At 41.7% G+C, this 24,181-nt stretch overlaps 1 protein-coding gene across 14 annotated transcripts in view; it reads right to left on the bottom strand.

The window, feature by feature from the left end:
* The window catches only part of LOC308191498 (uncharacterized protein), a 71,289-nt gene extending 47,108 nt beyond the window's left edge, over positions 1–24,181 (bottom strand). For 8 of the 14 annotated variants that reach the window (XR_013948057.1, XR_013948058.1, XR_013948059.1 and 5 more), the window contains exon 1: positions 1,260–1,763. Coding sequence is in view for 1 of the 14 variants with exons in the window: in XM_080583952.1 (XP_080440078.1) it covers positions 8,776–8,840 (65 nt within the window). In the remaining 13 variants the exon portion in view is untranslated. Of the gene's footprint in view, positions 1–1,259; positions 1,764–2,439; positions 2,563–8,775; positions 8,860–23,733 lie in introns of those variants that run through there. The other 6 variants (XR_013948055.1, XM_080583952.1, XR_013948052.1 and 3 more) reach the window with 5 other exon arrangements.

Genomic DNA, 24,181 nt, shown 5'->3' with positions numbered 1-24,181 from the left:
GAAGCTTAACCCTCTTCCTTTGAATTAGTTTACCCAAGATGAGGAGAAAGATCTGGTACACATAACATTACAAGTAGACAGAAGGAAGTTAATAGACGTTAAAACCAAAAGGCCATTACAATTGTTCCGTCTGATTTTCAGCATAACACAGTGTGGAGAGTTTCATGCATAATCTTTGCCTAAACCTCTGCTTGAGCTGAGCCACACCTTTTAAAAGATCACCTCTGATACAAAGATTTAAAGTGACAGATGTCCTCCATCCCCACACCATTCTGTGTCTGTTTTGTGACCCATATCATTAAAAAATGTGAATCTAATTTGTGGAAAAACATCATTTTCTTCAGTGCTGTGCTCCCTTCTTTGCAAACTGTGGTACTTTGCATCTCATTCTGTCCTCAAGGTTGTTTGTGTTTGTGTTTTTTTTTTTTTCCAAAACCTTGATCCATCAGTATTCTTATCTTCATCTAAATGCTTAAGAAGGACGTTTTTCCTTCACAAACTGTTTATTTTCAGACTACCTCTAAAATATTTTTATCTTTCCTGCTTTCTTCAAGTTTCCTAGCTAAGAGCCTAGGTGAAAAAAAAAAATGCTTAAATTGAATAAGTGACCTTTGTAGCTTTTATATGCTCTTAAAAAATCATATTTCTCTTTCAAGTCCGAAGTTGTAACCTGATGATTTTACTGTTAGGCCCTCACTACTTGATGTTTTTAAGCCCCAACTCCTAGAATCAAAGAACAAAAATCTCCTCCTCCAGAAGAGCTCTAACGCTCAGGATAAGCACTAAAACTTGAACACATGACCCAACCACCACAAAAATACAGCATCGGGTATAACATTGCCTCATGATTTTAGGCAGCTGAACCACATATTTGAATGCATGAGAAGGGTCCCATTTCTAACTGGAAGAGCAGGAATGTCTTCCAGCCATAGGCTTACCATCATCTCCTGCAGCAGAGCAGCAGGAACACGCAGCAGACCCTGAAAATAGGCACCCAGTAGCCTAGTTCTGAACTGGAAACTCTTCTTGACCTTATTCTATAAGGAGTAGAAACACTAAAGGAGAAGCTGCAGAACCTCTCTGGTTTGCACAGAATGCATTTCAAGAGCCTGGCCTAGGGTATCTCCAGTTCTAACAATCTAATTTTCCAAAAGAAAATATTTCCTCAAGGAGAAGAAAACATGAGAAAAAAATAAAAACAACAAAAGACAACAAAACTTAGACAAAAAAAACCTTAAAGATGAAAGGTCTGGTTTTACCTTCCTAAGAGTCCTTCACCACCTGTAAGAGACAGAAGCAATTCTCAGGGAACAAAGCAACTAACAAACTCCTCTGAACTGCCCTCCTAGCCCAGAAATAAAGCAGGCACATTTGAAAACAATCAGGTGTTCACCGACACGTTGCCCTGCTCAGAACTGGGTGGATTATAAACACCTGCCAGCTGCAGCTCAGAGCTGAGACTATTGAAGCAATTAGAGTGCTATGCTCAGTGAAAGAAGGATATTGGCTGACAGTGTTATCAGGTAGACAGACAGGCCTTACACCAAGCTTATGGCAGAGCTTGGAACATGCTTCTGCTTTCTAAGTTGCCAGATAATGTCTCGTTACCCCCCAAAAGGGGCGCACAAACCAATTCACTGATGATTTTTCTTTCAAATGCTGCCTGAAGGCTGACAGTTGAGTCAATAGTTTAAAATATATATATATATATATGAGAAAAATCCCAACCATTTACACAGCAACAAATATAATTGAAAGCAGGCAAACAAACCTTGATTCTGTCCCCTCTACTTCGCTCTCACAAAGCAAATTCTTGCTCCTGGTAGTAGTAAAAAGCTGTGCCAGGCATGGGGGACTGCTGAGCATCTGGGCAAGTAAGAGGTTTTGCTATTTACCAATCTCACGTAAGCTCAACATAACGGCACTATTAGGGTTATATGATGGATCAGTAAAAGTACTTATTACAGAGGCCCAGGCTTGAAACAGTTTCTCAGAACAACACCCCTACAGCTAGCTCGCAGAACGAGCACGCTTTACAGGGATATACATTGCCTACTAAACAGAAGCAAACACACACAGTTATTATCATTTAGAAAAGACAAAAGCTGCCAAAGCTGAGGAAATGCCATCAGTGCTCAGGATAGAGGCCTTTATTGTTTGCTACTAATTGCAAGGAAAAAGAATTCACAGACATTTCAAAGCAGCTGCTGTCTTGTCCTTAAAACTCCTTTCCACTTAGGAGGGAAGATTTTCGTTTTAACAACCTCAGAAAGCTTTTATGGCTTGCTACCATCCAAGGCCATTCAGATGTGTTATTTCTGTATTGATTGTGTTGTGAGGTTCAGCAAAAAAAGATCTAAGGAGCTAAGAGAAAAGCCTGTAACTAGAGAAATTGCTGTTTAAGTCTCAGCAATTTCTGTTAAATCAAATATTACTCACCTCCCCCCCAAACGGGCCTTATTAATTTTACTGGTAAAAATCTATGTAGACTTGGTTGCACAGGAGACTTCAGCTCGATCCTTTGAAGCTACAGGTTCCAGCTGCTGTAAATCATCTGTGGAGTGAAGCTGATTTACATTACCTGAGAATCTGGCCTGCTGTGGCTAAATACTCCCCATCTGGCTCAATCACTCTCCCTTCTGGAAAGCCCTAAGGATCGTCTTTTCAAGCTGTATTTGTCTCTAAGACCTTTGTAATGTTGATATTATGCATATGGCCAGGAATATCCTACCCACTGCTATGCTGGGCACTGTCCCGGGGATGGGTGAACTTGCTAGATGAGACTCCAGGTGTTCACCTGTTTAACAACATCCCGCAGAAAATTTTATTTTAGCTAAATGTCTTTGTTTTAAGGCGTGGATCCTGCTTTTATCAGCCTGAAAAACTGGCAGCCATTATCCTGTGTGCCTGATTGGTGTATTTATGGCATTAGAAGAGAAAAAAACACCAACAAAAGCATCTAACTTCTTTTGTGGAAATATTTCACTTAAATCGGCTTTTCTTGTAAGGAATAGTGGCTGTTTTTCTGTCTCCAGATCTCCAATTAGTATATGGCCATGAGTTTAAACATCAAGAGAAGCTTCAGTCAAGTAAGAAGTGAGCAAAGACAAGGCTAAATCAGCAGAAGGGAAAGACATCCAAAGATACATCAAGACTTGGGAGACTGGGTTCAGTTCTTTGCTCTGTCACAGGCTCTATTTGTGTACCTAAATAAACTGTACAAGGTCAGATTCAAAGTAGGATGTAAGCAACAACAAAGCAAGGGAGGCAGAAGTGTAACCCTGAAAAAGCTTACACACACACAGTGCTTTCAGCTCCTCGTTAGCAAACTTGGACAGGCACCAGGACAGCCCAGTCCCCCTGCTGGCCCTCTCCCCTTCCCTGGGGTTTTCTTGTTAGGCTTTATGGAATAAGACCAAACAATGGATCAGATCTGTTCTAAAGAAGGTCTGTCTCCCAGATTTTTAAAATATCAATGAAGTTATTGGCCTATTTTTAGACAGCCATTAAAGGACCCAACTAATGACAGCCAGGCTTAGTTCCTGCACCCATGAAAGGACATCCAAATGTGTCTGCCATCCTGCAGAAGCAGCTAAACTATCTCTGGGTGGTCTGAAAAGGGGGATGCCCACAGCTCTATTACAATTGTGTCACTGTGCAGAAGCAATTTCAGAAATTGTGTGCAAGGAGACCGTGTCCACATTGCTGCAGTTAAGAAGCACTGAAGTGGGTCCCGTTCATACCCAGCGTGCATTGATATTCCCCTCACACTACTGCCAGGCAGCACATTGCAGGGCTGAAGTCCTTCTTACTGATTTTCCTGCTCTCAAGTTATTTCTGATGCAGGGGAACAGCTTCAGTGTGGGAAGGAAGGCGAAGGGAGATTAAACTGGTATCTTCCTGAATACAGTCAGGCCACTAAAGTGTTGTTAAGAGGGAACAAAGGCCTTCTCTACCTCTGATATTTCAAAAGATCTGGGGGGCCCAACCAAGAACTGGGAATGTGGTGGGACACCCAGGTAGAGAAGTGCATGGCTGATGATCTGAAGCTGAATATCCTCTTTGACAGCCTGAGTCAGATGGCCAAGGTGTACAGTCTCGCATGTGTCCTTGCTCATAGTGTTAGGCAGATAGCTCAAATCAGAGACATCCAAATGTACTGATTTTAGGCAGTTTCTCTCTCAGGAAGCTGGCTATTTTGGCTCCTGTTTTGAGAGGATCAGCCTGTCCTATATATGTAGGCTCCTCTACATGGTGACTAGGTGTCTAACAGTGTTCTGAATCCCATATGGGCACCAGATGACTGCAAGGTAGGTGCTGCAGTACTGTAATTCTTTATTAGATTTGGCCTTTAGTGTTTCATCTCCCCCTCTGCATTTTCAAACTCATTTGTAATTACTACAGAAAGATATCCAACACTGCACTGCTTTCCCAGGGCAGCTACCAACATACTTAAGCAGGAACAAAGCACAAAGTGGATGCTTTTAATCTGATTTTATAAACTCAACACATTAACTTTTGGCATAATTCCATAAGAAATTGGTTAGAACTTAAATAGCTTTTCCATTTCGCATCTATGTGTTTTTGACATTTCTCACAGCAATGGCCAGGTACACATGCATGCAGCCCTGTGCTGGCAGCCGCAGGCTCACAGCTTCGCTGTCGCTAGTGCCCAAGAGCGCCAGCTTAAGGGAATTAATCTGTGATTAACCTCACTGGATTCCGTTTAGCTCTTCCAGCCAGGTGATCTATCAGAAACCATCAGTGACTTTGATTTTCTTGAAACATCACTGTGACCTGTGGTAGCTCAGGAGTTACTACTTAGATGTTTAAACATCTCTCTCTCTCAGGGGACTAAACCACATGTAGAAATCTTATCATCTGTCCCTAAAGGAGTCACTTCTGTTGGTCCGTCTGAGTTGCCATGTTGTGTGGCTGATGCGGATCAGACACCTGAAATGGTTACTGCTCTTACCTCTCCCTCCTAGAAGGCTTTTCCTACAAGGCAGGGACAGCTGCATAGGATGCTGCTCCTCTTAAGCCATCCACATTAAACTTAGACAACACAGCTGCCATCAGTGCAGGAGCTCCCGTGCAGATTCAGTAACTGATTTTCGTCCAGGCACAGGGGCACCCAAGAGGTCTCGCCAGCTTATAAACAGCACCACAGAGAGGCTGAGTTCAAAGGAATGGACACGGTCACACACTAAATGGATTAGACAGCAAACAGTGGTTGTCTGCAATGGATCGTGGACATGACCCCTGAAGTACCTGAGCCATCCAAGCCTGTTTTGAAAATCAAAGTGGTGTTTCTGACTGTGGAGGAAATTATTGAAATATTATCCATTGAGTTTATCAAGGATTCGTGAGATATGTGAGCTCTGCTATTTTTAAAGGCTCTCTTGACACATAGCAAAGCAGGGGGTTAAAAGTAATAATAATTTAAGCAACCCAATAATCCCATCGGTGTCCTTGCTGTTCTGACTAAGCAGCAATTTATGTGTACATCCCAGGGTGGAGGAGCCCCTTCCCTTTGACTCAGAGCGCCGTGGCAGAGTCAGGGTGTGCTCGTGGCACAATTCCACCCCGCTTCTCTCCCCAAGCCCTGTACATCACCTTCATTGGCAGCGTAAGGTAATATGTCAAACTCTGAGCAGCACCAGCTGAGGTTCAGGAACCTCTTTTATTCAGCTACAAGGATGACAAGTCTCACGGACAGAGGGAGCAAGTGGCAGGAGGCTGTAAGGGCTGAAACCACCTCTGCGAGATTCACCGGAGTTCCTTCTGTCAGGGAGCCTTGTGTGCTGCGAATGAAAATTTCATGAAATGCTCAGGAAGCCTTATGAACATTTCCCTAGGAAAATGACAGTGCTGGGTAGTGAGCAGTGCCTCCATTCAGCTTCTCCCACTGGCCCAAGCGCTGTTCATCCCTCTGTACGCTCATGCCACAGGACAGTCTGTTCCCAGTGAGCACAAGGCAAATCCCACCTGGTGGACTGATACGTCAGGAATTGTAGTTGTTAGAGAAACATTAGTTCTGACCAAAAATACAAAATGCAGAGATATTTCAAGGGTCTGGAGTAAGTTATTTGGACACTAAGATTGCATGGGCAAACAGTAAGAAGGTCTTCATCCGACGGGGATGTGTAGGGGATGTGTAACAAAGTAGGCAGTACTAACAACTGACATTAAATACTCACTGCTAGCAAAAAAAAAAAAAAGTGTTCACAGGTGTAAAATTCTTTCTTTCTTTCTTTTTTTTTTTCTTTCCTTGTTATCACTACAGAAATGAAGGATAGCTTTTACAGCTGGAAGATGGTTTTGCACGTTAATAGCTGCAGTGAAGGTCACTAAGTATGACTTGCTCAGGTAACAGCTGAGTACATTGGATCTCATTTCATTTTATTACAATGGCAGAAGCAATGCTGATCAACAGTGTCACATTTCCTTTTCTTCAGCATAAAAGATGAAGGGATTGTTCCGTGAGACAGCAGTGGGGGAAGGAAACTAGGAGAGGAGTAATGTACACACCAACGCACTCACTACACCTGTACCTGTGTTCTGTCCTTCCTTAGCTTTTCCTCTCTTGGTGCTGACACTGGGGGCTCTGCCTAACTCCTCTGGGGTTTCACAGTGCTGCCCCAGGCTCTTTCAGGGTACTTTTTATACTCAGAAAATGCAGACACCTGATCATGTGTGCCTTATGCATGAGAATACTGGGGAAATAGAATGGTACTTAATATTTTTGTCCTGAGTGCACTTGCAGAAGGTCTCTACAATTCAACAAAATGATGCTGTGGCTTGTCTGTCCTGTACAACAGGTCTATCTTGTGAAACACAGCATTGGACACGTTGTAGACTGAATCTCCAGGGATAAAGCAGGAGGAATTCTTCCTCGTAGAGGCCACAGAGTCTTTCTGTATCTCCCATATTAAAATCAGGTGAGGGAGCCCCTATGTGAGCGAGACCAAAGGAACTGGGATGGTGGAGAGAGAAACAACATCCTCTAACATGCTCGCTTGGCTTGTAGCCCTTAAAATCTTACAGTTTCTGTGTTGCTGAGGACTAGTATCCACACTTAACAGCATGGAAGCAGAAGTGAAATGGCTGGACCAAGAGACTTAGAGGAAGTTTGCAATGCAGAAAGTTTTAAAAGATTTCTGAAATGTGAAGTTAATTCTCTTCCCACTGGGACCTTTTTCCTCATTGATTTTCTAATAATTCTCTTAAAGACCTTCAGTTCTTTATTTCTGCATTGCAATGCTGCTCCTGAGATAAACATTGCATGGCCCGTGCTGCTGGAGCATTGGCATTTTGCCTGCAAATAATTACGGAAGAGGCAAAGGGCTCAGGCAGTGACACTTATTGGCTCGGTCTTGGTGAGGACAAACAAAGAGCTGGGATCCCTGGAGGAGAGCAATTATTGTTGAGTAAGTCTGGATGGGCCTCAAAGCATAGTTCACTGACTTCTATCTGTATGCTCCTTTACTTTTCCTAGCATTGATTTCCTGCATGTTAACAAGACTATTAGAGACATGATAGGGATGCCACTAATAACCCCCTGCCGAAGCTCACTCAAAAGCAATGGGACAGAAGCAAACCTGCCCCTGAACACCAGTGCAGGGCTCACAAGCTGCTCCACAGCACCAGGCACTACTTTGGCCCAGAAGCTGCTTTTTCTCCTACTGCTGCAAGAGGTTTCATATCAGTCAAAAAAGTAGCTACATAAAATCTGTATTTCCTCCCTTCAGCTTACTGAAGAAGTAGATTTATACACACCCCACCCTGTCCTACCCTCCCTGGCACATGCTCACGTTAATGCTACAGGAGAGTGATAAAAGCCAAGGGTTGGATTTCCTACTGGTGTAAATCAGCCTACATGATAAAGATTTTAACCAAATATTCCACTTGCCTCTGAGTCCTAAGAAGCACTACGTGCTTTCCAGTGCCGCTTCTTGGAGCTTTCTGCTCCAAGCTCCAATTCACAATTTTTCACCTCCTGTTTTACCAAAGGCTTTAGAACAGTTCCTCGGGGAGTATCTGCATGGTGCAATGAAGTGTTTTTCAAGGATAACATAGTTAGCCCCGGACTAATGGAGTCATCAGGAACAAAGCAGCTACATCAAAAAGCCGTTCTGCCAGTGTGGTTGTGCTGACTGCAGAGCAGGGTGCATGGACCCACCTGGTGTGTTATGGCACTACAGCCTGGCACCAGCTTTTTCAGAGGTAGCTCTCACCTTCCTTTGCTGCCCTGCCCTGTCCCATCAATGCCCCTTGAGTAGCTGCATGCCTTCAGGCTGTTGGGGTCTTTCACCTGGTTGCCCTCTATTTGCCTTTCCAGGAGAGCATGCGTCTGTTGCAGGACAGCCAGAGATGACACAGGCAGGTCAGGGTGCCACGGACATTTAAAATGGTGTTAGACAGCCAAGTTCAAGCACCTACCTGCTGCCCACAGATGGGGGTTTTAAGATGTGTGGTGTACTCAACAGTGGGAATCCAAACTTTAAATTCTACCCATCTCTGCCAACTTGCTTGAGAGTCTTACAGCAAAAGATCATAACTTAAAAGGAAAAAAATATATAGAATACCTAAATACCACTCCCTTATCTATAAGGAAGCTCAAGGGGAAGGCAAAGAGGAAACTATTTAGCTCATTTATAAGTGAGGCTTAAAAAAGATGCAGATGGCAAGCACAGGAAGGAGTGTGCACATTGCTACAAGTCAGCAGTAATTCTTACTTGGAGCGAGCATCCCCTGAGAAGTGAGATCTCTTACCTCTCTGTGGCTGCTGCCTCTGCTGCAGGGGTCAGTTGGTGACCTGTTTTGGTGACTTTGTTCATCAGGAACAGCAGAGGGACACAGCTGTTTGGTATACATTACTACCCCCTGAACCATAATTAGCACTTTTAAGTTATTAGTCACCTGGAAAGGAATTGAACTGTGGTCTGAAAAGGAATATTTCTATGCAAAATACCAGAGTCTGCAGGCTTCCGTTCACCTTCCCTGCTTCTGCAAAGAGTTTTGCTGCAGAGCATGCATACCAGGGCAGCTGTAATGGCAGGAAAGTGAGGTTTTATATCACCAGTGGGAATTATTCTGTTGTATCACCCCTTCACAATGTGCTTCTCCTTTCGTTAAAGGAGTGAGAAACATTGATTATACATTTATGCTGAGTTTTGCCACAGCTAAAATGCTAACCGCAATTTTGTCACAAAATGCAGTATTTCTAAATTATTGCTCTGCGAAGCCCCAAAGGAGCCCCAGAGGAGCACTTCTGAGTATTCTTTCTAGTTTAGATTGTTTGCATTTTTCCCCAAGACTAGTCAGATAGATCTAATACATTCCTGATGTAGCGACTTGATGCTTTTTATTTTTTTCTCAAATGACCCATATACCCCCAGCAAACACCTTTCAAATTTCTCATCAGCTTTTATTAAGCTACTCCTAATTCAAAGAATTAACTAGTTCTGCTTTTTGTTTGTTTGTTTGCTTTTTTGTTGTTGTTGTTGTCATCATTGCTTGTTGTTGCTTTGTTTTGTTTTTTTTTTTTGCCAGAAGGTTAGATGAGCAGACCAGACTCCAGCTAGCTATGTGTATCTACAGCACGGAATGGAGAAGTTTCACTGCCCAGGTATTCAGCAACAGCAACTGCTGCTGAGAGCAGCCCTAGGCAGCGGCTTCAGTCAGAGTGGGGAGGCAGAAAGCAATAGTTCCTCCCTGGTTATTTTCCCTGAGTTTCCTTCCTACCCCAGTGAGGACAGTGACGGAGCCAGGGAAGAAATGCTGGAAGAGGTCCTGTCCTGCCTCCAGGAAGCCACGGATACTCCCCATTTACTGGCAGATCATCCCTGCTCCCTGTAAGCCAGGGATTTCCCCACAGCTGTGCTGCACTGCTGGGCTTCTGTTCACACTGACCCTGATCCAAAGCTCTCACTAAAGCCAAGAGTATTTTTTCCAGTGACTTCACAGGGTTTTGGATGTGGCCCATTACAGGCAGTAGCACTGGCTGCAGGCAAGCTCTTGGCTTGTGTTTTGCAGGCAATGGGAATAGACTATCATAGTTATTTTTTCTGCCCATAAAATCAATGCAATATCTTTTCCTGATATTCCTTGCCTCACTCTAACATAGAGTTCTTGTTGTGTTTTAATCCTGACCAAGTTTCCTGGGAAATATTAGATTTCATATCAGTTTTTCTCGCTGAAATGTTCTCTCTGGGATGCTTAGACATCAACACATTTATATCCAAGGGATCCTGAAGAGGTTAGCCAGAGGTGATTACGTCTCAAATGATGTTGTACTATAATTGCTCAGGATATCAGCTTAAATGAAATAATCTGTGCAGGAGAGAAGAAACAGTAAAGCTAAGGAAGGAAATTGCTGCTATAATTACTAGAGTATTTCTCTTTGAGGTATTAAAAAGAAATGTTTATAACATAAAAAGCTTGGAGAGGATGGCATGTGGCAACTGCAGACTGGATGGCAGAGCCTCTCTTACCTTCCATCAGCTGTAAGAAGCTTCCTGAACACTATTTATATATAAATGGAGGGTAAGAGTAGAAGGTAGGAGGGTAGATAGGAAATGGACCACAGTGATCTTCCAGGTCAAACACATTATAATTAGTTATAAAAATATAGGAGACAGGTACTCTTTTAGGGTCTTTTCTCACTGAAGTCATTCAAGCTTTGCTATCAACTTCAATACTGGCATGATCAGACCCACAGCCCACATGGGCAAATCGTTTGTGGATGTTGTCTACCTAGACTTTAGTAAAGCAGTTGACACTGTTTCCCACAGCATTCCCCTGGAGAAACTGACTCCTCATGGCTTTGGCGGGCGTACGCTTCGCTGGGTAGAAAACTGTCTGAGTGGCAGAGCCCAAAGAGTTGTGGTGAATGGAGTTAAATCCAGTTGGCAGCTGGTCACAAGCCATGTCTCCCAGGGATCAGTACTGGGGACAGTTCTCTTTAATATCTTTGTCAATCATCTGGAGGAGGGGATCGAGTGACTCCTCATTAAGCCTGCAGACAACACCAAGTTAGGTGCCTGTGTCGATCTGCTTGAGGGTAGGAAGGCTCTGCAGAGGGATCTGGATAGGCTGCACCGATGGGCTGAGGTCAACTGTGTGAGATTGAACAAGGCTAAGTGCTGGGTCCTGCACCTGGGGCACAACAACCCCATGCAATGCTACAGGCTGGGGGAAGAGTGGCTGGGAAGCTGCCTGGTGGAAAAGGACCTGAGGATATTGGTTGATAGTCGGCTGAATATGAGCCAGCAGTGTGCTCAGGTGGCCAAGAAGGCCAACGGCATCCTGGCTTGTATCAGGGATAGCATGGTCAGCAGGAGCAGGGAAATGATTGGCCCTTTGGTGCTTGAGCATGTCCAGAGAAGGGTCTAGAGAACAAGTCTTATGGGGAGTGGTTGAGGGAACTGGGGTTATTTAGCCTAGAGAAAACTAGGCTCAGGGGAAATCTTATTGCTCCGTACAACTACCTCAAAGGAAGTTATATTGGGCTAGGGGTTGGTCTCAAGAAATGCATCATAAAAATAAGAGAAATCTAAGAACACAAAGGAACATGTCCTGTACTAAACCCACTGGACCTGTTAGTGGCCAGATACTGGATTTTTTCAAGCATTAAGAAGATTTTCTGTTTCACAGTTTCCCTTGTTACAGTGGATTACAGGATTGCATTTTAATCCTGGGGCGCGTCAGCATGGCAGGATCCTGAAGAGGGATGGTATACAGGACACTTTCTAATGAAAGTTTTGGTGCCATTGATGCTCTTAAGACTTGAGCTCCTCAGGGACCTGCCAGAGAACTGCAAGGAGGCTGCAAGGCAGACCCATTTTAACCTATTGGTTTAGATTTTGTACAACTTCCAGCAGGGTGACCAGTGACAGCAAACAGAATGGAATTCCTCAGCTTCGACATTATTCAACGTTTATGCTCAAGCTACCCTAGCTATGAAACATCATATTTCTGTGGAAAAGTGTGGTTTACAATGCAGAACAAGAGAAAAGGCACTAGAAATTGATGAGTGGCCCAGGTGAGCACCATTTGCCTCTTAAGAGCAGAGTGACTAATGATTGCTGCCCAGCAGGGAGGTCACTCAGCCCTACTAGATGGTGTCAGGACTAGACGGGGATGCAGGTGTATCTAACATGGCAATCACAGCTAATGAACCAGGGACACTTTCACAAACAAAGCTCCCAGTTGTGCCCTCTGCTGTTCTCTCTGTGGACACAGAGGAGCAGTATAAACTTGTTATTGCAGTACGCATTAAAACAGCCTAGCTTTGTTTTCCCTGTTTGTGAATGACCCCCATGTATGGCTGTGATCCCTGAAGGACTTCTGAGATCACAGCAGCATCTCTGGACATGATGAGCATAGACTGTCTTGAACTGAAGAAGCTGGGTACACACACCAGGCGAGGAACAGAAGTGCTTTGTTAGCAGCCCCCAATGTCCTGGGTCTGATAGGTGCTGGTGATTCATGATTTAAAATCCTATTTCATTATAGTAATTCGATTTGGCCAGGGTGAGGGCCAGTGTTTGGTTTCTTTCAGATATTTTCCTTTCATTTCAACAGAAATACCAGGCACAGTTTAGCAGGAAGGAAGGAGAAATCCTTACAGCCATTCCCATGCAAAGCCATATGTTTAGGTTCAGTGCAGGAAGCATTGCAGACACTGCCCTGCAGGAGGGCAGGTACCCTCCTGAAAAACAGCCACATAAGCCTGCACTCCTTTACAAGTACATGATCAACTACAGCTTCTCCCCCCACTACGTTTCCACTGCATGTGTTCCTCTCTGTCCTCTGTTGCTATACATCTAGAATTTCTCCCCTCTCTCTTGCAGTGCTTCCAAAGCCTGCAGAGAGCCTAGAACAGACACAAAAGATGGATTAATTCCTCTCTGCCAGCTGTATTTAATGCACAGACCCCATCCTGCTCTCAACATGGAATCTTGCTTTTCTGCCCAACAGAACAGGAGCTTTCTCTATAAATACATGTTCTTCAACATATTTGTTTAAAGTTATTATCTTGCATTTGAGCACCACGGATATAAATTCATAAGTATTTTCCTTTCTAGTACTTGATTTATCTTTGAAAATAAATAAATTTCTGAATATGTTCAAAGGCATGGTATGGCTAGGCACTATATAAGCACACTCAAAGAGAACCTGTACCTGAGAGCTTACAGCCAAATAGATGAGACGAAGAAGAAAAGAGGAAACAGTTACCCCGCATTACAGAAACTCAGAAAGATTGATGTGACTTGCTCAAACCTGTATAAAAGCTCTGGGGAATTGAACTGAGACCACTGGAGTCCCAGCACAAAATCTTAATTACCAAATCCAATTTTCCACTCCTCTTTTCATATGGCTTTTTCATACATTAAAACACTTCACATAAGCTTCACTTCTTTTTTCCCGGGAGGAATAGCAAAGGCTGCAAGTTGCCCTTGTTAAACTAGGTTGCACAGCCAAACAAATTTAAAATGATATCTCAGCAAGATTTTGCAACCTGCCTGTGACAAATAAAAGGACTTTCACCCTGAAAACATTCAAGCACTTCAGAGGACTGGATGAGAGAATTTAGCAAGGCTCTTAATGAAAGAGCTGAGCTCCGATATGTATATGCATGAGCTCATGTATTATTTAAACTGTTCTGATCAGAATAAGTATCAGGAGCACAGTACTGAAAGTGTCACTGGCATTCATATATCGAATAACTTGCCCTCATAAAGATATAATAATGTGTTCATCAGTTCTGTTTGTACTCCCAAAGCAGTAATAGCATAAACAGAAAATAACCCTATGTGTTGCAAAAAGAACATAAATATAAATCTAATTATATCTTTCCTTGATATTATGACCAAGGAATGATGATGCTCACTGAAGAATAATGTTTGAGACTAAGTACATTCCCAAGAGCCTCTGTAAAAGTATGCCGCTATGTTCAAGCCTGGCCTGGGATTTTAGGGGTTTAAAACAAATGTACCTTGCTACAGCTGGTCAGACTGCCTCAGTAACCTAGTGGTAGGTCCTTTTTCTGACAGGTGGGAGATTCAGATTATATTTTGAGTGATTCTGTAATAGCTCACCCAGTGCTTGCTGCCACATACCACGCATCTCTCCACAGATACCCCGCGGACTGACAATTAAATTGCAGCACTGATGATGGCTCCCTAGGAAGATGTCCTATCCCCGGTGGTCCCAAGGACGAGTGTGCTACATGAGATGGTGGGGAGGCTGAGAGAGGAGAGAGATGACAGGAGGGAAAGACGTAGAGATGCAGCAGCTCTCAAGGTAGACATAAAGCATCCTGCTTACATCCACACACACCTTGTCAACCAAAAAAATGAAGTCAGGCAAACTGAAATCAGGATGTAAAAATAAATATAAAAGCCATCCACAGATTGCTGATTGTACTTAAACAGTTGCCTCAGTACAAGATTTTTGTACTACATTGACTTATGATCTGTGATCTCATTCTTTTGGACTTTTTTTTTTACCCTTTTATATGTTAGTGGATTGTACTTTCATGTGGGAAACTTATGCAGCAGCCTGTTCTTGCTGGTAAAATGGCAAGACTCCCACGGGTTTCATTCAAAGGTTTAGGCTGTTAATGATGAATCAATCAATCAGTCAGTCAAGATATGAGAAGCTGCAGAGAGAACCGGAGACAAAATTGGTTTCAAAATTCAGTGAGCTCATGTGTTGTTATGCTATTTCATCAGCTGAATCAGATCCGCTCTCTGGAGTAGTGAAGAAAAATGTCTGTCTAGGACTCTGGGTAGGTGTGTTTGGTAAATGCTGCCACTTGGTTATCTCACTACAGTTACTGTATGTGAAAAGATTCAGAAGAGCACATTGCAATGTGGTGGTGGTGGCTGGGCACTAAGATGAGAGTGGATATGGCATGGGGACGCCAGGACAGGAGAGAACGAGGTGGTTAGGCCATCAGAGGAGATACTCAGGTTTTGGGGTGATCCTGGAAAGGCAAACAAGCTTGAAATGCTATGGGTGTTGAAAGGGACAGGAATGATCTACCTTGAAAAGATCTACGTGAGTGAACTTGGCAGGTATTTCTGAAAAAGTGGAATTGCCTTTTTTTTTTTTTATATATATATATATATCCATCCCTTCTTTTCCTCCTACCCATTTTAACAGTGTAGAGCTGCCAGGCAGTTCCCCATGCTGCCATCTTCCCGTTTACTTCCTATGCAGATGGCAGCACCTGGTAAGGCAGCAAGGTCAGGGGAAAAGAGACAGGCAGGGTTCTCGGAGACATGCCCCTTGGGCTGGGTGGAGACTGATGGAGGAACCGTGTCACATCCCAGCTGGGAGATGCACAATTTCTGAATGGTGGTGGAGGCAGAAGAAGCCCAGGCACTGCTAGCACAAGGCAGAGAACATTCAGTGAATATTCAGGCCTGTGCTTGCAGTTGTCTGCACCAGTCTTTTGCCCTCAATCATCTTCCTGGTCATTTACACAAGAGTGAGAACAAAAATCACAGCTGTGTGGTCTAACATAAGACCTTTCTTCTCCCTTTTCCAGGAAGCATGGTGGAAATCCACTTATCCCATTCACTTTTTATGGCAGGACATTTAAAGGATATTGCAAATCATATTATGCTACCAATAAATGCTGTAGGCATTTACCCCCACAGTCTATGTCATTATGGGTAGGGGTGGTGGAGAAATGGTGAGTCCCATCCTTCTCTGAGAAGATCTATTGCTAATTGTCATGTAGATTTTTTGTTTTGTGTTGTTTTTTTTTTTTTAAAAAAAACAAATACCTTGAAAATTATCTCGTGTACTAATTACATTGAAGCAGTCCATAAAGTTTGATGAAGAAATACACAATAAATATTTACTTATTTTACTGTAATTTTCACAAGATCTGTTCCGTTTTCCCTCTTTACGAGCTAAATAGGTTAATAGGGCAAAGAAGTGAATAAGGTATTTATAACAGAAAAACAGAAGGTTGCTCTGTAATGCAGAAATGCTTAAAACTAAATGAAAACAACCTAAACACTGAAAAGGTTTATTAGAAGTACACTTGAAATGGGTGTACTTAAAACAGCAGTTTATGGAATTAAGCAAGTTATAACTGACTAAGATTATCTAAATTGTTTTCTGTCTGCATGTTTATGGTTATACAAAAAAGCTTGTAGCCTTTAATATCTAAAGTTCAGAAACGGAGAAGCATTTAAAAATGGGAGAAAAAAAGACTGCAGAAAGCCATACAGCATTCGGTATCCTAGTAAGTGGTGGTGTCTCTGCCTTTTTCCCCATCTCTGGCATCCTATATGTCCGAGGCCAGAATGTTTAATCAGAAGCTGACATAATCAGATAAACGGCAGTTCAGTGCATTCTACTGATGCTGCTTGATGAATGAAATATTGCTTGTTTTGATCAAGGCCTCATGAACTTCTCAGTTTAAATCAGTCTTGGGATTTGAGGCTGTATGTGTTCACATTTATAGTACGCAAGAAATAGATTTACTTTTTTTATTGCTTTGCTACTGTCCAGAAGAGAAGAGTGGACTTCGTTGTGTACATACCAGTATTTTGCCAGGTATTCAGACTACATAGGAAGGGGAAGATTTATGGGAATTAGGATCAAGGCTTAGGAAACTTGGATGTGGTGACCAGCTCTGCAGTAGCCTTCCTATGAGATCCCAAATAATGATTCTTCAGCCAAAACATGATGACAAGTGCAGGCACTTTTTCTGGGTGTAAGCACTCTTTACATTGCTATCAAATGATTTCCCTCTGCACCAGCAGCAGCTCTTACCTCAGTCACCACCAAGAGCTTGCTGATGAAGAACTAAGAGCAAGGAAGGAGAGCTGGGGAGCAGGAGCATCAGAAAGGGGCTAAGGACTAAGACCAGGGAAAATCAGGGAACTGGAGGAAGCCACTAGAACTGGTGCAAAGAGGGCCCTTGGGCTTCCTTTTGGGAAGCCAGTAGCCTGTGGTGAAACACATTCTGAGTGGCAAGAGAGTTGGGGAGAATCATAAGGTTAGCATTTTTTGGTTTAAGGTTTGTTGAGTGCATGTACAAGAATGGATGACATAACCAGTGTCTCAGATAAAGTAAGAGAAAAATAATTTTCTTGCTGCAGATTGGGTTATGTATTAAGCTTGGAAGACTTTCCAGGTAGAAGGTGCTGGATATATGCAAAGTCTTGTTGCAATTAAGTAGGAATTTTTACTGAAAAAAGTAAAAAAAACCCTGTAATGTGAGGCATCTATACTCTCTCAAGAAGCAGTGGAAAACAGAGTTCAGGTTTTACCAAAGTGAGTATCTAAAATGGTTTCTATGTACTCTGAAAGGACTTGGTTCTATTAGATGATTATAAAATAATCTAGATTAGACTTTTATAATGTAGATTTTTAATCATAGAGTAAATTTAGGTCACATAAATACTATCCTACTTTTGAAGAAATGGTATGTTTTTTTCCCATGCTTTTACAGACCCTATTGACCTTAAAACAGTTAAAGTTGTCAGTACTAAGAAAACTTATGGAAAGCTGGAGGCATTCAAGACCTGAACATTCATAACACACCAAAGTTTGGAAGTACAAAGAAAACATGGCTGAACTGTATGACTGAGATGATAAAGAAATAAGCCTCTTTCTGTTTTCTGTTATTCCTGAAGAACATAAAGAATTTATATTTGTTTCAGTTTGGTGAGAATCAGTAATTCAATAATATGCCATATAATGATTAATATGCAAGTCAGAAATAAATGACAATGTAAAACTTGAAAAAGCTAATGAATTATTTAGCACTCTATTAATTTAGCATTTTTTTCATGCATGTTTTTGAACAGCTAAGTGCGTTTGGAGACCTAGCTATTTTTCTCATACAGTCTCTGCTGTTATTTTTTCATCCGCCTAAAAGTCTAGTTAGCTGCAACTAAGGGTGCAGGCAGAGGATTAACACAGTTGAGTCACAATGGCTTAACAAGTTACCACCTGTCTACTCTGCTGACATCATTCTCCATCACTGTCTTTTTTTCCCCTGAAGTCAAGGCAAAATGCATGAGACTCAACCTCATTCATTAGTGCTTAAGCTAAAGCACACAACTCTTGGGGCAATCTCAGAGTATGCACACACTGCACAGTGGCTTGGTAAATACATAATAGCTTTAATGAGCTTCTGTAACTCAATCCGGTCCAGTGGCCTTAGTCCAGTACAGACTGGCATTCTACTTCAGTAATTTAGTTCTTCATATCTCCTCTGTTAGCTTTCATCCTGCTTTTCTTTAAGCAAAGCCAACACAAAGCTGCCCTTGATAGAGCAGTATTGTTCTAGGGATACGCTTATTTCTCACTCTTTACAGGAAGAGAAATAAGAAGGGAAGAAACCCCAATATCAGCAATTGCAGCTAAAACAGATACAGCTACCCTTACATAATGCTTCGTACTTGTTATTTTATCCTCCATTTCTTTTTAGCTTCTCTTGCCACAAGCACATTTTGCCCAGTATAAGCAGCTTCTCTGGTAGGAAATGTATGGGCATAATTTATGAAAGTATTTCTGCATCATAAATGCTAGCGTAGACTGGGGCTTGGTAAATAAAATAGAACTTACAGTCAGCTTTTCTAAAGAGCTCAGCACATAATAGCTCACATCACTGCGTGCTTCTGAAAGCTGGACTGCATTAAGGTGTCTTTATGGGATCAAGGTTTGAAATAACTCAAATCCAGTATTTACTCTGGGGGTGTCTTAGCTCAAGAATAGAGATCTTGGCTCTTCCATGGAGGGCGGAGGAGGAATGAAGGGCAAGGAGGAAAGAGAGAGGTGAGATTGCCCTTTTTCCCCTATATATTTTGTCTTTTACAGATATCCCTTAAGAATGTAGAGAAAAGAGCAGAGCAGGTCTGCTTTGTCAGGAAGCAGCTGATTCAAGGTAAGGCAGTTTACATTATCCTTTTCACATCAAGGCTCTCAAGGCTCATGGGAAAGTCCTGTCTTTTCCTTAGACACTGCCTTTTCCACTATTGTGAAAATAAGTTACCTGCTGCACCTTGCTTAGAGATCTGCCACAGTCCTCAGACAAGAGATAGGTCAACCCTTTGCGGAACAGGGTAAAACAAATCACAAGGGCTGATTTAATTGCTGAAGATTTGGTACGTATTCCCACCTCTTCTGACTTGAGGGGTTGTGAAGCACCACAGAAGCTTTTTTTGTAAGGTACTTTTCCATATTGTATTTGCCCTGTTTACTTTATAATCCTACCCATTTTAAATGATCTGGTCTTGCAAAAGGACCCAGTTCACCTGTAACTTGGCACTGTCAGTGCTGCCTGTTGCTGTAGTAACAAAGCAGCGTATACACCTTCAAGAATCAGGGCTGCAGAACTGCTGATTTCTCTAATATGGTTATATATATATTAAAACAAACAAAAAACAAACAACAACAAAAAAAACATTACAAGACCCATTTTATGACATCTATCACTTTGTGTTGCAATGCTGTAATAAATAAATAAATAAATAAAAGAGAAAAAAAGGAACCTTAATGTTCCCTCTGAAATAAAAATATGAGAAAATACAGCTTTCTTCATTGTACCAGATGGAATGAAGGTCTGAACTGTAAATCCCAGTGATACGGACATATACAGCTGGGCTCAGTTTCATGTTGGCACAATCATGAATAATTGCAATGAAGTCTACAGCATTATACTGCCATAATATGTTTCTGAGCAAGGAACCAACTAACTTCTGTGAAGTTGCACCAGCTGTATCTCCCCCTGGGCTAACCTGATGAAGCATATCCTGGCCCACCCTGACACAGTATTGCCAACATCGATGATGCGTCTGATGTTTGGAAATGGTTCAGTAGCAAATACAAACTTCTGCTTGTAACTGGAGCATTGTTAATTAAGACCATCTTCCTTTCACTTCTACTGCAAAGCTGTACAATCAAGAAATTCATGTTCTTGAAATTTACAAGCTCAAACTTATGCCAAAGTACTTACTGTAATGTGGTTGTCTGCTTACTTTCTTCCACTGAACATGCCAGCATACCTACACTTACACCTGTATGCACAGGGGTTGTGAATGTGTTTAGGTGGTACAGAAAGCAAGATCAGTTTTAGCTGTAAATCTTTTAGAAATTATAATTTCTTTCTATATTGGACTTACATGGGTATAAATAGACTATATAAAAACATTCTCTAAATGGCAAAATCAAACTCAATAATCACAAAATTAACCTAGACAATGATTTAAATTTTAACCAGGAGAAGAGGCTTGAAACAAGAGACTTTCTCTCCCCCTATTCTCACTAATATTTCATATGCTGTAAATATTCCTATTTTAATTAAGTCTTAGGCTTTGTAGTCTGGCTCATTTGAGATCTTTGAGTACATACTTTGAGTGTTTCAAATGGATCTCAGTGTAACAGCAGAGATTGACTGAACACTAGTAGTACTTTTAATACTTTTTTTTTTTAAACAGGCCTTTTGTGTGAATTTTCATAAATGACTTCAAAACTCCAATTAAAATGATCTACGGTTCTTTTGCTTAATTATTTGAAACCTAAACGTTGGCATCATTAAGAATCTGAAAGATCACTTTAACTGAACTCGGAACTGATGTCATTTGATTGTTCTTTTTCAAGCCTGTAAAAACTCCCCAAAAAAGGGGAAAGAATATGAAGTGGAAAAAGCACTTTGCATTTCAAAAATCCTGGTGGATGACAGTGGGAGCAGTAAAGATGTGTACAATGTGGCTGTTTAGCAAAGAAGTTTCAGATGAGTGTTCAATAAGCATTTGAAGGAAAATGAGATTTCATGAATCAAATTCCAGTAGAGCTCTGAGACCACACCAGCGCAGAGACTGAATATGCTTGAGCGAGGAATGAACTTGCACTAGCTTTTCCATTGCTTCCAAAGGAGTTCTGCCTTTCTCCTGTTGGCAGATCCTGCCAACAGACCTCACTGCATCAGGTCAGGTAAGCAGAGTGCACTGCCCGCCTGTACTGCAAATCTTCTCTCTGGGGACTGTGGCAATCAGGCCTGAGTGTCTGCACTGCAGTTTGCACAGGGGTATTGAGCGATATTAAACTTGCCAGCTCAAGCACAGATGACTGCATGTCTGCAGCACTGCAGAGCTGTGTGAGGATCTGGGTAGCAGCTGAAGCAGCAAACCTACACTGAGGCTCACATCTACCAGAATCACCCCACTACAACTCCTAGGCTGCCTTAGCTCTGTATCCAGCAGTTGTGATTCAGAACACTGCAAACACCCTCAAAATGTTTTTTACAGAACTGAGAACCGTACAAGCTTATAACAGAAGGAAGTTTTTTTGTTGATGAGGAATATTTGGAGCTGTTTGGCTCCTTTCCTTCTCTTCCTTTCGTCTTTTTCCCATACAGTTGCAACTACTCTATGGCTGGTGAGCTTCACCACTTTTTGCTGTTCCACCCTATTATCACAAAGTCCCACTGTTAGATTTTTATTCCACTTTTATAACATAGCATCTGTACAATATTTGAAAACAATTTTGAAAATTGAACTGTCCTGTTTGTGCAGCCCCCGTTTTGTTAGGCTGCATTATCTATTGCTATATCAGGCCTTGCACATCTCACCCATTTGCTGAACTAAAAATGAGTTATGAAAGGCCATTAAGGACTTCACAGAAACTATGTACCCACACCAGCCTATTGTCCATTTCATGAGATCAGATTGGTTTTAGGTTGTTTGGATTGGCTTTTCTACATTCCATGTTCAGGTTGTTTTTGCAGGGCTATATTTTTTCTCTCAATGTGCTTTTGGAGCACTTTTTAATATGCTGACATATCTGGTGTGTTACGTCCTTGGGATGAAATCCCTGCTTGCGCTGAAGTTAATGGGAGTTTTGCCTCAAACAGCATATATATTAATGTCAAGTACTGCTTTTGAGGCAGGGACTTCTCTATTTTGCAGCAGTGTCTGTGTAATGGTTCCCATGGATGAGTAATCACTGAAAGTTTTCACAGGGAGTGCAGAACAGCATAGCAGGCACAGCCTGTGCTCATAGGCAAGTCTGGCAGAGCTGCCTTCCAGAAAGGCAGCTTGTGAGATTAGGAACCAGACTGTTGCTGCAACTTTATTCATACAAACCTTCACCCATCACGTGTGGTAACTCTGATCAGGATTCAGAAAGATTGAGAATAATTCTAAGTTTATTTTTGAATTTGAAGCCTCAAAAATTTCTAAATCAGTTTGGATGATATCAAAAGCTCACTTACTATGTTTAAAAAATCTCAAAAGTCATATTCTTGTTGCTGAATTGAACTGTTCTCAACTGAAATGGAACTGTATCTGAAAAAGCTTATGTTAACAAAAAATGTTTCTTTCTATATTTATCAAATCAACTTTCACTAAAATGTAATAATATAGACATATCTCAAGATGATTTTTGAAACTTAGGCAAAGCAACCACTGAAACAGAAATATGTTCATTTACAAAATTCTGATATAGAAATCTTTTATCATCAGTCTGTATCATCAGTCTTTGACGCCTAACACTTGCAAATCAAAAAGAATTACTGATGACTATACAGAATACTTGTATGAAATGTTCAAAATAACATGAAGTATGCTAGAGGGAAGTGTAATCGCTCCATAGTTAGAAAGCAGCAGTGAAGTTTCAATCGTAATAGAAATAGCAGTTTTCCTGTCTGCTGATGATACAAGTGAAGATCTCCAAGTTTAGCTCAATCTCTCGTGGTTTCTCTTGATATTTTTAATACTGACTAAATCCAGAACTGGTTAAGATTAATTCCCTTACAGGAAACAATGATTTTAGTGAGAATTGGAATAGAGAAGACTGTCAAAACTTTTGTTAAAAGTAAATCACTGTCGCAAAATCTGCATGTAAGGTTTTCTAAAGGGTGGGCTTGTTGAGTGCCATTCTGTTTCTTTGAGGGCTGGCCAAATCCAGCTCTGCCCCAGCCATTTCTTCCAGATCAACACAAAGAGCTTTCATCTAGAGCTCCAGAAGTCCCTGCTTTGCCTACGGCATATTTCTACAAATGATTGCACTGTTGGTGATCTCAGTATTGGTAACGTGGATTTCTCATACAGTATGTATCTAGAAAATACTTCCATATTAATCTCAACCTATTTGAAGGAAACAGGTCTTTCAACTACAATTTCTCTAGGTTTAAAGAAGGTTGGGGGGGCGGGACAAGGGCGAGCTGGGAAAGGAAGGTGGGGCAGGGGGGAATGTCAGGGTTCTGAAGACACTGAATCCTGAAGAAGTATCTACCTGATCAAACTAGACACTTTCCAGATGGAACAAAATGAGCTCCATGAATTCACCTAATGTAGCCTAACTGCTTATTGGCACTCAGCCATAGGACCAAACTGCAGCCAATTCAAAGAAAATCCTGAAATGCAACATGGAGGTCAGGTCCTCAGCACCAATTGCTTTGCCTTGTAAATTTACTCCTACTGATTGACACTTGTTGATGTAAGCATATCCTTAACTTTAAGCCAAATCCTGCAGTCCTTACTCTGAGAAAGCTATTAAAATAAATGAGAAACTGGTCTAAATCATGACTTGCATATTTGTGCTATCTGTGCTTTAAAAGATTTCCCTGAAAAGAGCCTGCAGAACAGTATAAGCGAGCTCCCAAACAAACTTAGCTTTTAGGGAAGTTGGGCATAAATTCTCCTTTCCCAGGCACCATCTGTCAACAAAACGATATTTAAATGAATTAATTACCTGAAGTCCTTTAGCTTACTATACGGAGACTTGCTAGACAACATGAGTCAAAGTCTGCTTTTATTTTTGGAGTATGTTCATCTTGTCCTATGCCTTGAATCTCACCTGTAAATTAAATGGAAGTCAGTAAAAACCCAGAAAGCATAGGAGAATGCATTTCTGGCCTTTAAACTCCACAGTGATTTGCCTTTGCATTGTTTACCAGCAATGCCTAAATCTAAAGAAAAAAATCTCTACAATTACCTGATATTTCACTGTAACTTCAACCAGCTCAGTATTCTCTAGCAGGAGAACCCTTCTACTAGGTGGGACTGACAGACAGTGATAACAAGCCTGCTACCTCTCCAGGTGTACTCAGCAAGGAATTAAACCCACCTGTGAGCCCAAAAAGCAGAGTAGCAAACTGTGGCAGGCAGGGTGAGACTTTTATTTTTTTTTTGGGGGGGGG

The sequence above is a fragment of the Anser brachyrhynchus genome (genome assembly GCF_964034855.1).
Source record: "Anser brachyrhynchus genome assembly, chromosome: 3".
Lineage (NCBI taxonomy): Eukaryota > Metazoa > Chordata > Aves > Anseriformes > Anatidae > Anser > Anser brachyrhynchus.
The sequence above is the reverse complement of the archived record's forward strand: the minus strand, read 5'-3'. Positions and strand labels throughout refer to the sequence as shown.